This window comes from Tasmannia lanceolata, unplaced genomic scaffold, assembly GCF_043159265.1.
Source record: "Tasmannia lanceolata isolate RefF3 unplaced genomic scaffold, GAP_Taslan_0.1 ptg000008l, whole genome shotgun sequence".
Classification (NCBI taxonomy): Eukaryota; Viridiplantae; Streptophyta; class Magnoliopsida; order Canellales; family Winteraceae; genus Tasmannia; species Tasmannia lanceolata.
The window spans coordinates 29,329,630-29,346,694 of NW_027518685.1; the positions used below are offsets into that span (position 1 = coordinate 29,329,630).

At 38.4% G+C, this 17,065-nt stretch overlaps 1 protein-coding gene across 1 annotated transcript in view; it reads right to left on the minus strand.

The window, feature by feature from the left end:
* Positions 1-14,203, minus strand: part of LOC143885104 (outer envelope protein 61-like) — a 28,302-nt gene extending 14,099 nt beyond the window's left edge. The window contains exons 1-8 of the mRNA XM_077389096.1: positions 13,939-14,203; positions 8,468-8,698; positions 8,051-8,107; positions 7,769-7,897; positions 6,276-6,353; positions 5,991-6,061; positions 5,720-5,772; positions 5,397-5,598 (exon numbers count right to left, since the gene is read on the minus strand). Of these exons, the coding sequence (XP_077245211.1) occupies positions 5,397-5,598; positions 5,720-5,772; positions 5,991-6,061; positions 6,276-6,353; positions 7,769-7,897; positions 8,051-8,107; positions 8,468-8,698; positions 13,939-14,034 (917 nt within the window). The 5' untranslated portion in view covers positions 14,035-14,203. The remainder of the gene's footprint in view (positions 1-5,396; positions 5,599-5,719; positions 5,773-5,990; positions 6,062-6,275; positions 6,354-7,768; positions 7,898-8,050; positions 8,108-8,467; positions 8,699-13,938) is intronic.
* Positions 14,204-17,065: the final 2,862 nt, after the last annotated feature.

Consider the following 17,065-nt stretch of genomic DNA (forward strand, 5'->3'; position numbering starts at 1 on the left):
AATCCTATCCTATTCGTGAGCAAATTCTTAGCCTAATCCTTGTGTTCAGTTTTTTGTAAATTCTTAGCCTAATGATTGGGTTCACCTCTAAAGATCGTTTTTTTTTTTTTAATAATTTTTTTTAAATGGATTCAACTCTAAAGATCTTAAAAAACACAAAATGCAGGCTCAAGAGAGATCAAAGCAAAAGTAGGGAGATATAGGAGAACCACGGGTTGAGGACAAACGGCATTCTCCTATTTCTTGTTTAAAGCCCTAATTTTCTACAACTACTACTCTTACTCTTCTTTATTCATGAACAACTAGGGTTCTTTCTTTCTTTGATGTACAAACCAAGGTTTTAAATTTCGGTTTCAGAATTTCGAAATTTAGGATGAAATCTAACGAAATCAAATAATGCCTATTTTATAGCGTACATAATTTCGACTGAAATTTCGGTAATTTCGGCGGTAATTTCAGGATAATATTAAATAATTATCTAGAATCCAGATTTTTGGGTGAAATCCCTTAAATTCGGATGAAATTTCGGGATAAGCGAAATTTCGATCGAATTAAATTAATGTTTCGATTAATAGCCATTTCGATTTCGGTCTCAACTGAAACCCGAAATTTCAGATTTCGGTCGAAATTTAAAACCTTGGTACAAACATCCTATGTGGTCGTAATGCCCTAATATGTTTCAGTTGATAATTCTCTTATTGCTAAATGCTAATTAGAAAGGGATAAAATCGCTTCGTTTTTTAAAAGGTGAAAAGCATAAAATTGTTAAGGAGCTATTCCGATGGAGACAATACTATGGTTCACTTCTCTTGAACTGTGGACTCCTCTTTATGCAGATTTCTATTTGTATGTGTGGACTGATGTGTCCAAGAGAGGGTTGATGTGTCTGCAAGTTAAGGAATCATCTATACTATTTATTTGTATGGATTTATGTGCATATGTATGGATTCTTGTCCCTTCATGAGAAGCTTCCTATGCACTATTGTGTCTCCTAAGATTGATGCTTTGTTTCATGGGCTACTGTGTCTGTGGTGATTTGGTGTCAATTTGGTGGACAGCTTTGTGAGAAATGATGTGCGCTTTCTACATGGCAGTCTACATATTCTTGTGGACTGTACGTCTAAGGTGCATTTGTATGGCGTGTTGTGTTGCCGCACTGAGCTGTGTCACCTGAGGTGTTGCTATCTTTCTACCCTAGTTTGTGACTTCGTGTGGAGTAGCTAGTGAGCCTATTCACTATTTGTACCTAATCTATTGACGATTGGGTTGGTTGTGCTGTCCCGTACACTATGGAGCTAAGTTATCTGAGCTAAGTTATACGGTCTTGATGTGTGGCTGCTAAGCCATTTCTATGAGCTATTATGCCATATTGTGAAGGCTGTTATGCCTTTGTGTGAGCTGTTGTGTAGCCTGTGTGAAGTGTGAACTATTTCAGAGCCTTTGTATGGGCAGTTGTGGAACCTTTATGTGGGTCATAGTACAACCTTCCTGTAGACGGCTATAATGTATTCTCATGTCTTCTTGGTGTGAATTGATATTGCTGTCGCCAGAGCTCCAAGTGACTCTCCCTCGACCTCCTGATCTCTCCCGATTCTATATCTTCAGAAGGCGGGAAAAACAAGACTATAGGGATGCACCCTCAGAACTCGACCTATTGTTAGGGGTAAGTCGCTCGTTGAGTTATTATATTAAAGCGCAGGCTCATTAGTAACAAGGATTTCTCCCTAGACGGCTATAATGTCTTCTCATGTCTTCTTGGTGTGAATTGCTATTGTGTGATGATTCGGTAGACGGAAGCACTGGCTTATGTGGATTTCTTTGCATGGTTGGTGAAGTTTTGGCAAAGAAAGTTTTTGTGTCAGGGGAAGACTGAAAGTTGATATCTACTTGCAGGATATGACCATGGCCCATGGGTCAAAGAGAGATCATTGCTACGGTAGACAACGTGTAGGATTTCACGTTATGGCTCATACATACATGAGAGTGGACGTGTTTATAAAGACTGTGGTGGAAATAAGTTTTGCAGTATGTGTTCCAAGAAAAATATAGATGATAATATCTATGCTCCATCTTGAGGCAGGATGTAGAAGACATGACTCTATTTGAGTGGCAATCACTGACTACTAAATTTGCTAGAGCATCAGAAAAGAAAGTCATACTCATATCTCTCTAAAGATGGCAGCCTTTAAAGATTTGATCAAATCATCATCATTACTCTCTAAAGATGGAAAACTCTAAAAATGGCAATCGATCCTCATCATATCTCATTGTCGGTCCTCCGCACAAACATGTTCATTGATTGTATCTATGGTAAATTGGTTGTAATTATCTCTTAGTCATATTTAGAAGGGTACCCTACTAAATGAGAAACCCATATACAATGTACAATCTATATTACGAAGAGCTCATGTTCTCCAGTATTACCCGGAGAAAGACATCTCATATCTTTTTCTCCTTCCTTTCTTTTTCCCCTTTTCTTGAACTCAATATCCATTACATATTTGATGCAATTCTCTATCCACTTTTCGTAGAAACTCATTCCCCTGTTTGTTTTGTTACTTGTATGAGAGAGTCAACAGATGATGTGATTCAGTCATCATAGCCATTAGATTTAAATTTTTTTTTTTCCGTTGCCCTATTGGACATGTTATTTTTCCTTTATTTGGATAATTAGCATTTTATTTAGCCTAGATGTGGGAGATGTACACATCAACCCTATGCCCAACTTTATTTGTTTATTAGCTATGACTCACTAACTTAAACCCTTTTATTTAGCCTAGATGTGGGAGATGTCCACATCAACCCTATGCCCAACTTTATTTATTTATTAGCTATGACTCACTACCTTAAACCCAAGCAGGCCCACACATCACAAACTTATTTTTTTAGTGAGTACAGACTTTCAATTTTTAGTAAAGATGGACTTATTATTTTTGGTAAGTATGGACTTGCTATTTTTAATAAATATGAACCTTGGCAAAAGACCCTATTTTCCCCATATAAAAAACCTAAATGAAGAAGCCATAGTGAAGTCTAGGAAATCTTGAAAAAAGGTGACATGAAGCCCCTCTTGCATCAAGGTACGCCCTCACCTCTCTTTCTCTTCCCTTCTTTCTCTTCCCTTCTTTCTCTTCTCTCCTCCCCTCTTCTACTATTCCATACCCCTCTTCTCCCTTCTTACATCCTCTATTCATTCTCTTCTTCTCTGTCCTTACATCCTACATTTATTTTTCCATCTTTTCCCCATTTTCAACCTTCCTGGTTGGGTTTATAAATCGTTCTATCTTTTCCCTTTTGACCCTTCTCGGTTGGGTTTAGAAATCATTCATTTTTACCCATTTTCACCCTTTCCCAATTGGATACTTAGCTGATAAAGAGTAAACTGCAATCCAATGTTTGTAGAAACTCATTCCCCTGTTTTTTTTTTGTTACTTGTATGGGGGAGTCAACAGAAGATGTGATTCAGTCATCATAGCCATTAGATTTAATTTTTTTCCATTGCCCTATTGGACATGCTATTTTCCTTTATTTGGATAATTAGCATTTTATTTAATCTAGAGGTGGGAGATGTCTACATCAGCCCTATGCCCCACTTTATTTGTTTATTAGCTATGACTCACTACCTTAAACCCAAGCCCAAGCCCAAGCCCAAGCCCAGGCCCACACATCACAGACTTATTTTTTAGAAAGTACGGATTTTCAATTTTTTAGTAAAGATGGACTTATTATTTTTGGTAAGTATGGACTTACTATTTTTAATATATATGAACATTGGCAAAAGACCCTATTTTCCCCATATAAAAAACCTAAATGAGGAAGCCATAGTGAAGTCCAGGAAATCTTGAAAAAAAGTGACATGAAGCCCCTCTTGCATCAAGGTACGCCCTCACCTCTCTTTCTCTTCCCTTCTTTCTCTTCTCTTCTCTCCTCCCCTCTTCTACTATTCCATATCCCTCTTCTCCCTCCTTACATCCTCTATTCATTTTTTTCCCCTCTCTCCTTACATCTCAAATTTATTTTTCCCTCTTTTTCCCATTTTCACCCTTCCTGGTTGGGTTTATAAATCGTTCTATCTTTTCCCTTTTGACCCTTCTCTGTTGGTTAGAAATCATTCATTCTTCCCCATTTTCACCCTTTCCCAGTTGGATTTATAAATCGCTCACTCTTTTCCCTCTTTTCACCATTTTCGGTTGAGTTTATAAATCGTTTCCCTTTTTCCCCTTATTTTTTGTTCACCTTGACCATCATTCTTGATCTTCTTTTCTTTCCGTGATCTTATCTCGCGGATCTTGACCAATCTTGATATTGATCCTTCTTCCCTTCATATCTCGTCTTGGGTGAGATCAGCCCTTCTTTCCGTCACTCTAGCTTTCTCTCTTTCCTCTCTCAAACACATCCTGCGGAGGATGACCAAGGCATGAAGCCCGGTACATCACTCTCAAGAAGTCACCTGCAAACCCTAGGTTTTCACCAATTTGGTATCCCAGCTTAGGGTTGCACCAACAGCACGCTGCCAACACTCACTCTAACAAAGGCATATTTGGCCTTCAGCCCACATGTACCACAACTACATGATCGAGTCTGTTGATCTAGTGGGTACCCATGAGTCCAGCCCATTGCTATTGTTCCCATTGCCAACCATGATGGCAGGATCCTAGCTCCTTGATCAACAACTCAGCTTTTAGGGTTCTGCAAAGAGAAGAAAAGTTGTTGATTTTCATAGGAACAGACCTTATGAATAGGAAGATAGGTCGTTGATTTTCAAAGGAATAGACTTTATGAATAGGATGATTGTCCCGCATGGGACCATGACCATGTGGATGGCCTCGTAGTTGCCCACCAAATAAAAATATACAAATGTTAGCTTTATTGGGCCAGTGCAATTTCAGCATCACGTCTCATCCATGACAGGGAAGGCATTCAGAGATTGTCATGGGTAGGTGATTTTAGCATATTGAGGTCCGGTTGGGACGGCGGACTTGAATGAAGCTGAGGGTGAGAGCATTGCTCGTTGGAGCACGTCTGTTTGTAAAGAGGATTATGGGAATCTTAATGGAGAAGGGGTATTCTAAAAACGTCATAGTTTCCCTACTCTATAACGCAGGGCCCCTTGAAGGCTAGAGACTTGGAGTGTATTCTTAAATGAGATTTTTGATATGTAAGGGGAGGCGTATTTCTTCTAGACATGTATTTAGAGAAGGAAAGGATATAGACAGCCCATAGGCAAAGGATTTAGTGGAGCTATCCTAGTTGAGGGGCAATCTCTGCCCCTTGTGTAATTTCGTTTTTTTTTTGTTTGCTTTTTCAACGAACTACTGTAAATTCTTCAAAAAGAAAAGGAAAAACAAAAAATAAAGATTAGGTTGAAAATTATAGACAGGAGTGAAGTGAACAACCTGAAGGCTTCTGGATTGTCTTTCAATCCATTCAAACACTCGGCATCAGTAGTTGGACCCTGAATATCTGACCCACCTTGATTCTGAGAGCACTCACTATCTTCCCGTGGCTGTGCGACAGAGTAATCTGGAGATGAACCACTGGTATCAGATGGCATGGATCGCATCTCTTCTTCTTCCACTATTTCTTCGATAACCAACCCTGTGAAATGTTAAAGCATTAAAATCCTTCAAAGAGATGAACAAGGGAATTAATATAAATTAAGTTTAGTTATTTAAAGATAAAAGTTAATTCCGAAAGAAACCACAGAATCAGAGCATACGTTTTGACACATGCCGAACTCCACCTTCCTCTGTCAATCTTTCATTTGCATCTCTGCATCAATTAATAATATTCAATTTACCAAAAATTAATAAATATTTTTTCAGTAACTTCTTTTTATGAAAAATTCTTTTTTTTTTCTAAATGAATTTTTATGAACAATTCTATAAAGAACATTTCATATCAAACAGCATCCGGTGTCTTTCAAGATGAGATCTCCACCTCTGTTTTGGAAATAAAGCATCTGGGTGTGATATCAATCAGATCCATACCTGAAGACATCTGCAATAGTTTTGTCATCAGGCGAAATTTCATGCGCCTTACCCAAGTCGGAGACTGCAGCCTGATACACATTTCAGTTACAGAAAGGTCATTAGATAAAACGAGCAAAATATCAATAATGATATCTTTCGTGAGTACAAATGATACTGCACAGTGAACAGAACCAATAACCAACAATGTCATTATCAGTTTTTTTTTTTGGAATGGCTCAATGCCAGTATCAGTTATTACCCTTTGTCATGTGCAGAGAAGGATACATAGAAGAGTATACTCACTTCTAACTTTCCTAATTCTTTATATGCTTGACCTCTGCGATAAAGAGCTTTGACGTTATTTCCATCGTATTCCAAGACCTGATATTAAAAGGACTAAAACCAGTTATACAAAGAAATACAAAATTAAAATGACTATTAGGGGCTGTTTAGATATATGATTTTAGAATCCAGGTTTTTATTTGAAAGCGGTGTAAAATTCTGGATTTTACAATCCATTATCCTGGATTTTAAGTAAGAAATCCAGGTTGTAGAAATCCCTCCCCTGTCCTGAGATTTCTAAAACCTGGAAACACGGTCGATCTCCTACTCTCTTGCTTGACAAAAAGAGGGGCAAGAAATCAGAAAACACGGGATGGTCTCCTTCTTCTCTCATCTCCCATCTAGGATTTTGAGGAAATCCAAGATTTTAAAATATTGATATCCAAACGGCCCCTTAGAGTAGTCTACCATTCCTGAGATCAGTTCCCGTGGCCATGATATTAAGAAAAGAAAACAGAGCACTCCTGTGGGGAAATCCATGTGCATGTTGCCAACGAGGAATGGTACAGAAAAAATTGGGGCTTGATAAATGGGAACTTCACCAATTTGATCAGAGGCACCTGGTTTCAAAAAGGTTAGCAAATCTGTAGGTTTTTGAAAAATCAGCAAGCGGATTGACTCACCAGTTACTTTTACACTCTGGGGAGTCAACAGTTGATAGGACTGACTTTCTCGATTTCCTCTCTCCTTTTTTCCTTTGACAGGGAGGAGTTATCTTAGTAATTCATGCAAGACACAGACTAATCAGACCCAAACTTTATGTGTAATCAGCTGGGCTGCACCCAATCCCATTTATTTTCATCAAAGAAATGGATGGTCTAAGTCACAACACTGAAAAGGATCGATTTACTCTATCAGTTAGCTCTCATTTTTGGTTCTCCATTATTCGAGCCCAACTTTGTTTTCTATTAAGTAAATATAACGCCAACTTAAAATTCAAAAAAAAAAATACACATAACCCGAATTTAAGCCTAAAAAATCAAGTAATCAACTGATCTTTCTTCCTTACAACAACCATTCCTCTCCATTCATCTCCTCAACTCAACTAAGCCTTTGTCCCAAACTAGTTGGGGTCGGCTAATGAATCCTTTAGAAAATTTTCATGAAGAAGGTGAAAGGATCTACCCGGCTCAGTTGACTAAGTCTAATCCTGACACCTAGTTGGGTTCGTCCACATGGATCATTTTCTTCCATTCTATCCTTCCATTCTATCCTCTCCATTCATCTCCAACTGGACAAAAAAATCTATCAATTTCTTTATCTATTTCATTCATGATTTATTTTCATTTCTTTCATTTATTTTTACCAATCTCTTGTTGACTTAGCCAAGTTGTCCATCTTTTCAACACCTCATCCTAGTCGAACTCGGATCAGTTGACAGATTTCTGAGTCAATTTCAATTTTCTAATTCGACGTAACAAACAAATAACAAGGTAGTAGCTTTTTAGTAATACCTCCGAGCCTTCTATTATGCATTCTTCATACTGCCTCGTATTCAAGTAACATGACATCAAATTAAGAGAGCATGCCAATTGAAGAGTTCTTCCTTTGGAGAGAGGTACTCCCTTCATGTTTTTCTTTGCCTACAGATGAGAGAAGAAAGATGAGGAATTCTTCATTCAAGAGATAAGTTTATTCACCTATCACAAAAGACAAATATATAAAGGAATCGAAAATAATTACATATAGAAAAACAGACTATTTGGGAGAGAGAGAGAGAGAGAGGCCAAACATACAAGTAAATATTTCTGTGCAGCGTCACTGAACTTTTCTTGCCTATGAAGATCATTCCCCTTCCAAGATGGAAAAAACACAAACACGTTATTTAAAAATAAATAGAATTTATAAATGCCCCAAAAAGTGTATGGAATGCTAACACCATTCACAATTATAAGATCCACCAATTGTACCAAACCAAATAAACTCTGCTTTTGGTGAAAGATTCATCACAAATTAAAATAATGATGCTAAAAAATAATTTATTATCAATATGTAAAATAAAACAAATCATCAATAATCCAGATGTTAAACACCTCCATAATGTATTATCACAAGTCAAAATATGGATACTGTTCAATTTGTAGGAAGAACTGAAAGTTTCAATATGTCATAAGGATAAGGAAATTCATTTCTACAAAATAATAAAACAAAACCTGTTTCTTTAGAATCTCAGCTGCATTCAATTCATAAGTGAGTTGGGCATCTACACGGGCCCGCATGGCTGCAAGCTCTTCCGGTGTGGCCTTAGCCATCTTCTCAGTAATCTCAACCATATCCTCGGGTCTAGCACGCTTCAACTGTTCTGCAGCATTTCTCATGTCTTCTGGCCTCATATTCTTCATGCTTTCTGTGGCTAATCGTATCAGATCAGGATTGGACATCATCTGTAATGTTATGCATTATCAGTAACCAATCAAACAATGGAATAGTGTGAAAAATATTATTTTTCATTAATTAATTAGCAGGAAAAAAAAGCCAACACAGGAAAGAGGAACCACTAGGTATTACAATTAAAACTTGCAGCTATATATGCATATATACACATATAGATAGAGGATGATAAACTGAGGGGCACCCTTGCAAAAACCGTGGTTTTAAATTTCCCCAAAACGATCGAGATGTTTCCATTTCCATCCCCACTGGAACGAAATCTCAATGAATTCCGTCCATGTCATTATTTCCAACCGAAATTCCCGAAATTCAACCGAAATGGTCGGAAAGATAAAAAAATGGAAAGGTGTTATGATTTACATCATATAAAGCTATTTATATCGTATTGACATAGAGTTGGGGTCCTTGGAGGGGAGAATGGTCATTGTACTTTCTTGTACTTGTTCATCCTTGTCAAATCTCCATCGAAAGTCCAGATCTTTGATGCTGATTGGCAGCCTCCTTTTACTTTTTGTTGCGAGCCTTGATCACTATTTCAGCTGACTTTGGCTGTCATGAATATGTCCAGAAAAAGCTTGTGCATCCTCGTTGTGAATGGCTTGCAGCGATAAAGGGACCAAATCTAGAACCTGGTTCAGACTTCGTTCAGGCGTCTGCCACGAACTAATTCAAATGGTGACTTTCAAGTAGTTTGATTTACCAAAGCATTGTAAGCAAACTCAGATTGGGGCTAAATCCCTTCGAACTTCCAGTCAAAAAAATCGCTTCGAATATTCCGATACTCAATTATGCTCTGTGACACACTCTGAAGACTTTGATTCACCACCTCTGCTTTAGCATTTGTCAGGGATAATGGGCAATTGAATATTGAAGCTTAATTCCAATTTTATTCTATAACGTTTTCCAAAAGTGGCTCATAAACTTCAGATCCTCATCCAACGAGTGAGTTTTTGGAAGCTTGTGTATCAGCACATTTTCTTTAAAAAATATCAGAATGACATGCAAAGCACATTGGTTCTTTTGACACGACAAGAAACGTGGCATCATTGGAAACCAATCGACCACCACAAATATAGAACCCACTCCTCATTGAGTTTTAGGCAAGCCTAACACAAAGTCCATGCTTATGTCTTCCCAAGGAGCACATAGAACCGGTAGTGGACTGTAAAGACCGATATTCTGCTAACGTAGCAAGCACGCAACAGCTCTATGCATATGTGGCCAATAATACTTCTTCTTGACCCCACAACTTCAATAGAAAGACTGCCCAATAAGGCTACTCATCGGCTTGATACATATGCTAAATAGTTTTGAATACCAGAATGATGCCAAGTAAGAACTTGTACTCATGAGGGAGTGCAACCCATTTAGTGAAGCAAGGGTTGGAGTATTGGACTTCTTCTAATACTTGAGGTACTTGAGAACCTCATGATTGAAGTACAGTATGAAGTCACAATGGATGAGATAGTGCTTCCGTATACCAAAGTTTAAACAATGGTATAGAGTTCCGTACATTGAGGATGATATAGGTAGATCAGATTCGAATGAAATAGAGCCCTCCTTTCTAATATTAAAAATAAAAAAAATAAAAAATAGAGCCCTCCTTGTGGGGTTAAAGATATTCAAAAGGGGACGAACTATATCTTGGGTGAGTGGAAGTAGTAGCAGAGGCCAATTGGTTTCAATGATGAAGTTTGAGATCTATGTAGAGATCGTTCCATTCTATTAACTTGGATTCATAGAAGTACGAATGAATTAGCAGTAGATGGATTGGATAAACTGGTAACACATTGTGAGATATTTTGTGAGGGGCAACCATTGCCCCCTATTCAATGTTTCTTTTCCTTTAATATAATCATTATGTTTTCAAAAGAATAAAGTATTGCCAACTCGTGTCATTCAACTTCTCATGTTAAAGTATTCAATATAGGGTCCCTCTTGACAAAGGGTTGAAACACAATAGACAGTCACAACTCACAAGTTGCAAGGGCCCACTCGTCTTAAAGGCAATTCTTCACTTGTCTCCAGGTCAAATGTGGATCTAACAATAATCGCTTCGTAAGCCAATCTTCTAAAAAAACTTAACTCTTCGCAACCATGGATCATTGGATCTTGCAAGGGATGGGATGCTTCTCTTCCTTTATCTTCATATTACCTATCATCTCTTAGGCCACAATTTTTACATTGGAATTACCATCAATGATAATGTTGCAAATCTTTCCTCCCAATGTGCATCTCACCTGGAAGATGTTGGATAGACTTGTATGTATCGTTAAATTATTTTTCACATGATCATGTCCAAAGGCATTCTCATCTTCGCAAGCAAACTCAGGGGTTCCTCCTTCTTCCTGCCCATTTGGTTCTTTGTCATTCTAATCATCTGATATAACCAAGTGCATTGGAGCTTGTCGCAGAAGTTCTTTGAACAATGTCCTGATTGATTGCATCAGTAACACATAATCGATTGATTAATTCAATTAGAAACAACTCCGTTGGCCCTTGATCCTCCCTCGAGTTACGATTCGGCTAGTAACTGACCTTGGTAATATCAACTGGGTTAGGCACATGTAGGATTCAGTTTCGATACATGGATAGTAATGGGGGCACAAAAAAAAGTTGTGCTTTTCCAGTTGAGGCACATGTAGGATTCAGTTTTGATGCATGGGTAGTGATGGGAGCCAGTGTATAAAAATGCGATGCGGGTCAAAATGCGGCCAAGAAAAATTCTTGTTGACTCGGCGGTTGATGTGGCTGAGTACTCGGTTGACGCGGCCATAACTCGGGAGAGTCAAAAGAGTTGTTATTGACTCTGTAGGGCAAAACGCGAACGCGGCGGCCAAGGGAAAAGGGAGTCAACTCCGGGGAGTCTACGATGATGTAGGGGAGTTTTAAAACTGTGATGGAAGGAACAGAAAAAAGTTGTACTAACTTTTCCAGTTGACACTAGAGTTTTGAGTCTCCTCAACCCTAACGGCGAAGCAATAGGTGTCCAAATTACACCATCTTTAATAGCTACTCCTGTTGGACGGGCAAACACAATCCGTTCAAATAACAGGCTATATGTTGCTCACCAGTTTGGGGATACCCGAGCCTTTAGCATATATAGCTTCTCAGTGTAATCTTGTATACTACAATCACTTTGTCCTAAATTTTGATGTCCTAGATAAAGATCTCGAGCATGTGTAATTGGTAGGAAATTTTTCTTATTTTTTCTCTCATCTCCTCCCACTTCAAAATCTTGTCCTTTCTGCATGGCATGCAATTATTCCATGGTCTGCCCCATAATATCAAAGTGTATCCAGACAATTGGTGGAACTACATCTTTTGTCATCTCCTCGTCAGCAATCTCTGTGTTTGAATACCTTTTTGACCCTTGATAGCCATTTGATAAATTCTTTGTTGTTTATGTGCCCATGAGGGTTATCTCCACCCTTGTTCCATAAACTCAATTAAGTTCTAACGCTTGAAGGAGTCTTTCTTCGTTAAATCGTTTGTATTCAGCACAATGACTAATTGCAACTCCAATGAAATACTAAGGTGTGTTGATTAATAATCTCAATAATGCAATCCACATCTAGTTGATTCCAGGGTTCCTCCAACAATTAAGTCCACATCCGCTACTAGGTGATCCAGACTTTGCAGCACCTATTGTAAAACCTCTACACTGCGATATTTCTGTTTGTGATAATATGAATGAGCTTTCTTGGGCGATATTGAGTCCACAATTCTCCACAAGAAATCCCACTCTGATACTAATTCAATTGCAAGTACGAAGCTGATAGGTAAATTTACGATCAAACGCTCGCAATAAAACCAAGGATTAATTAAACTTGGTGGAAAATTAATTACTATGATTCTATCATATCAAGATCTTCCTGTAGTTCAAATCACAAAACCTAAGACTAGTACTTTTTTTAGTTTCCAATTCAACAACTACAGCACCTGATCTACCGAACTAGGTGTAGATCGAAAGGTTTCCTCTACAACCACGGTGTGCAAAAAACTCACAGATCTCACACAATTCAACCACAAACTCTCTCTCTCTCTCTCTCTCTCTCTCTCTCTCTCTCTCTCTCTCTCTCTCTCTCTCAGCATACAAATTAAATTTTCCAGGGTTTCCAGCTTTATTAACTCACGCTGCAGAGATGAAGGAAAATGCATCTACACAGTAAAGGGGGAACACATGTATATAGCCCAGTCACTTTCCCTCCTTTTCTGATGTGGGATTCTACAATATCACAACCCAGCCCCACTGTGCAGATATTGTCCGGTTGGGTCTCAACCCGGCCCAGTTTTAAAACGCGTCTACACAGTAAAGAGGGGACACACACACATATATATAGATAGCCCAGTCACTTTCCCTCATTTTCTAATGTGGGATTCTACAATCCACCCCCTTAGGGCCCAGTGTGCTCGCTGGCACACCGTACCGGGGGAGGTACGGCTGGTGCCATTTCTGTCACGACCCGACCCCACGCGTCTACACAGGGAAAGAGGGGGTCTACCCCAATAACCCTTCCTTCTTTTCCAATGTGGGATTCTACAATCCACCCCCCATTGGAGCCCAGTGAGGGCACATCGTACTGTGGAAGGTCCAGCTCTGATATCATTCTGTCAAGCCCCAGCCCCACTGTGTACATATTGTCCGGTTCTGGGTCTCAACTCGCCCCGGTTTTGTTCTTCCGTAGCACTACTGGGCTATATGTGTGTGTTCCCCCTTTACTATCTAGACGTGTTTTCTGCATCCCTGCGGGGTGGGTCAGGCCCGGTAGTGCCGCGAGAGAACAAAACCGGGGCAGGTTGAGAACCATAACCGGACAATATTTATACAGTGGGGGCGACGTGTGACACAAATGGTATCAAAGCCGGAGCTTCCGCAGCACGGTGTGCCAACGAGGATGCTGAGACCTAAAGGGGTGGATTGTAAAGATCCCACATCGAAAAGTGAGAGAAAGTTCCTGGGCTATATATGTAGAACCCCTCTGTCTCCCTGTGTAAACACGTTTCCCACATCCTAGCGGGGTGAGTCGGGCATAGACCTAGAACCAGACAATATTCACACGCAGTGGGGCCAGAGCGTGACATATCTATATATCACGAATTCAGTATACAAATTAAATTTTTTTAGGGTTTCAAGGTTCAAATAGCCAAATTAAGCCCAAATGAAGGACGACATAGACAAAAATCAATGATTTATTAGTCAGATTCAAAATTTGAAGAAAGAAAAAATCACCTGTTGTTGGATCTTGGCCAATTCGTTGGGAGACATTCTACTCATCTGTTCTTGGGCTAACCTTATCATTTCTGGATCCATCATACCGTCATACATCGTTCTTCCACGGTAAAACTGGGGAGAAAAGAGTTTCCAAGAAAATCAACGAAAACACGAGAAAGATAATGATAGGAATCTCTAAAGGAAGAAAAATTAAAGCAGATGGGCGAAAGAGGCAGAGAGGAGAATTGCGGAGAAAGGAAGGGAAATTTTTCATGAGTCCGCGAGAGACAGATCTGAGTATTTATACTAAATTGGGGGTCTTCTATGACGGCCACTAGAGGACGGAAAAGTACACGTGGCTTCACGGACGTAAAAACGAGAGCAGAGCGGAACTATACGGTGTTTTAGTAGTTCTAGACTTCTAGAAAGTTAGACCCGGTCGTGTTATCCTTGTGCTTGGATTGTAGGAATTATGGATTGTAGGAATTAGGAATCGGAATCAGAATCGGTATCGGTATCGGTATCCTATTCCGATTCTACTGCAAACGGAATGAAAAAATAAAATAAAGACAATGATGCTATGGAGGCCGGAACCGAGTGTGTAACCTAACAAATCCTCACATGCCATGCGGCATGGGAGGGTTAGTTTTGCCATTTTATAGCAAAAAAGGAAAAAATCATGGGAAAGATTGTTAATAGGTTAAAGAGGGGGAAATGATATTTACGCCCCTTTTGATCACCAGGGACACCCATTCACAGTGTACGTTGCAATCAAAGTCTCTGGATTTTTCTGACATCAAGTACATTAGGCCCTGGTTGATATAATTTAAATAACCGCAAGTGCACGGATCGTGTAAATACGGATCGAACTCAGGGAAGAGAAATCTAGTTGTCAGCCCTATTGTTGTACTGATTAGAATACTAGCTATGATATAATGTTGCCTGGAATGGACTCAGGATTTCCGTAGACTTAGACCTCGGAGCCAACACTATATATAAGCGTATATTCTATTCAATCTAAGAATCAAATTCAACTGAGATCTTTTTTATTTAAAATCCTAATTTAGGCAAAGTGTACCAAATTTTAATGATCTCTATTGACTACTTATCTAATTTTAATTAGAAAACCAAATTCTAAGGGCTTAAGTGAATTGAAAAATTGCAAACGTAATTTGGAATAGTGTAAAAACCTCAATTCAATATAAAAGATTACTTAGGGTTAGAATCCACCATGGGTTTGGATTAAATTGATTAATTAAAACAACTCTTGAATTGGGTTGAAAATTCGATTAACTAGTCAATAAGGAATAAGAACAAAGGGATGTCATTCCTTATAAGTAATTAATCAAATCCACTCTCCAATTTACATTGATTATATAGAACTTTATATTTCTTAATCAACAATCATTCATACGAAAGGGGAAAGCCAATGACATTAATGATTAGGATTTTCCAAACACAAAATCCTACACAATTTTTCAATTGAGTAGGTTGATTTAATTATAAATATTTCTCCTTCCCCATTGCTTCAACTAAACCCTAAGTAAATAGGATTTAGTTATTCATGAAGAAATGAAGAAAAAAAATAAAAATAAAAGAGATAGATGGGAGAAAGAGTGTCATATATAATTACTTGAAAAGAAAAATAAACTCTCCACTAATTTGAATTGAAACAAAAGTACATCAACTTGAACTTGAAAATAAATAACAAAAATAAAAAGAACTTATTCTTTTTCTCCTCCAATCTTTAGTTGAATCTTCCTCCTTCAAGCTTTAATGTCACCTTGAGTTTGAATGGTGGATGATGATGCCTTGGATTAAGAGTTGAAAAGAACTTGAAAATAAGCAAGAGAGAACAAGAAAACCTAAGAGAGAAAGCTTGAGAGTGGTAGAGAAATGTAGAGAGGATGGAGAGCATGAGAGAGTAGTTAGTCTGTAGAGAGAGAGAGAGATAAGAACTTATATGAAGAGTTTCCCAAACGTGGGCTGCCCCAATATTCTTCGAGAGATGCTCATGAGCAACTCTAATATTACTGTCATCTAATAGGGAAGAAGAATTAGGAATTGATTTCAGAAAAAGAAGGCTGCCGAATAATGTTTCTAAAGTGGCTAGCTTTGTGAAAGACTTTATAGATAAACCCAAACGTGATCTTCTATTTATGATGGCTGCCAATATTCTTTTCTAATGTGGGCCAAGAATTTCCAAAATTAAATATATATGGAGGAGAGAGTTAACAACATAACTTCTCTCATATATATTATTAACAAAAATAGATTAAAGAAAATCTCTTACGTGAACTACTTTCCAATATAGAGGAGCGGATCAATAGAAATGTGGTTTGCATTGTAAGTCGATCCACACCATCCATTTAGCATGCCATGATGTAAATTGGTTGCATTCCCAACTCATTTCCAGACCATTCATTTAATGGGACGATAGATTGGTTGCATCATCGCCCGTTTGGAACGTCCCAAGTTACTTTCCATAAGATAATCCAACCGTCCATTGATGGGTCCACAGAGATTGCATCCCAAAATATTTCCATTGGATGATTCAAACCCTTGATCAAAAATCATAATCAGCCCCCAAATCAAAATGGCAGTTGCATTTTCTAAACAAAATTTGGGCGCTGCAAATACCCACAAATTTTGGGTTTAACTAGCAATGATCGAACCATACATGATGAGAGGGCCCACCAGGAGAGACGTACCAAATATGAGAAAATTAATTTAAAAAAGAGGAGAAACAGGTTGCCCATATTGATGGCCTCTTTAAACGTGGGTTTCTTCTTTTTCCTTGCAAAAGTTCCCAAAACCCGAGTGGATCCCACGTATATGGCAATACAAATAATTAGAAATTACTATTTTGTTTCTTCCCAAATCGTGAGAGTCAAAGTGGGCAACGAAATAGCCTTTCTAATTTGTAGTTATGCCATCTGTCAAATAAGGGAAGAGGCAAACATCCAAAAATAAACATTACTTTCTTCTTTTGTTTAGAAGCAAGTGATGGTTGTTTAGATAGTGATCCAAATCCCAGAGCCACTTTTGAATCAAATGACCTCCTTTGCTTATTATAATGATAGTGATCCAACCCGTCCATTTTAATGAATGTTAATAAAACCCCTCAAATCATCTCCCAAGGCCA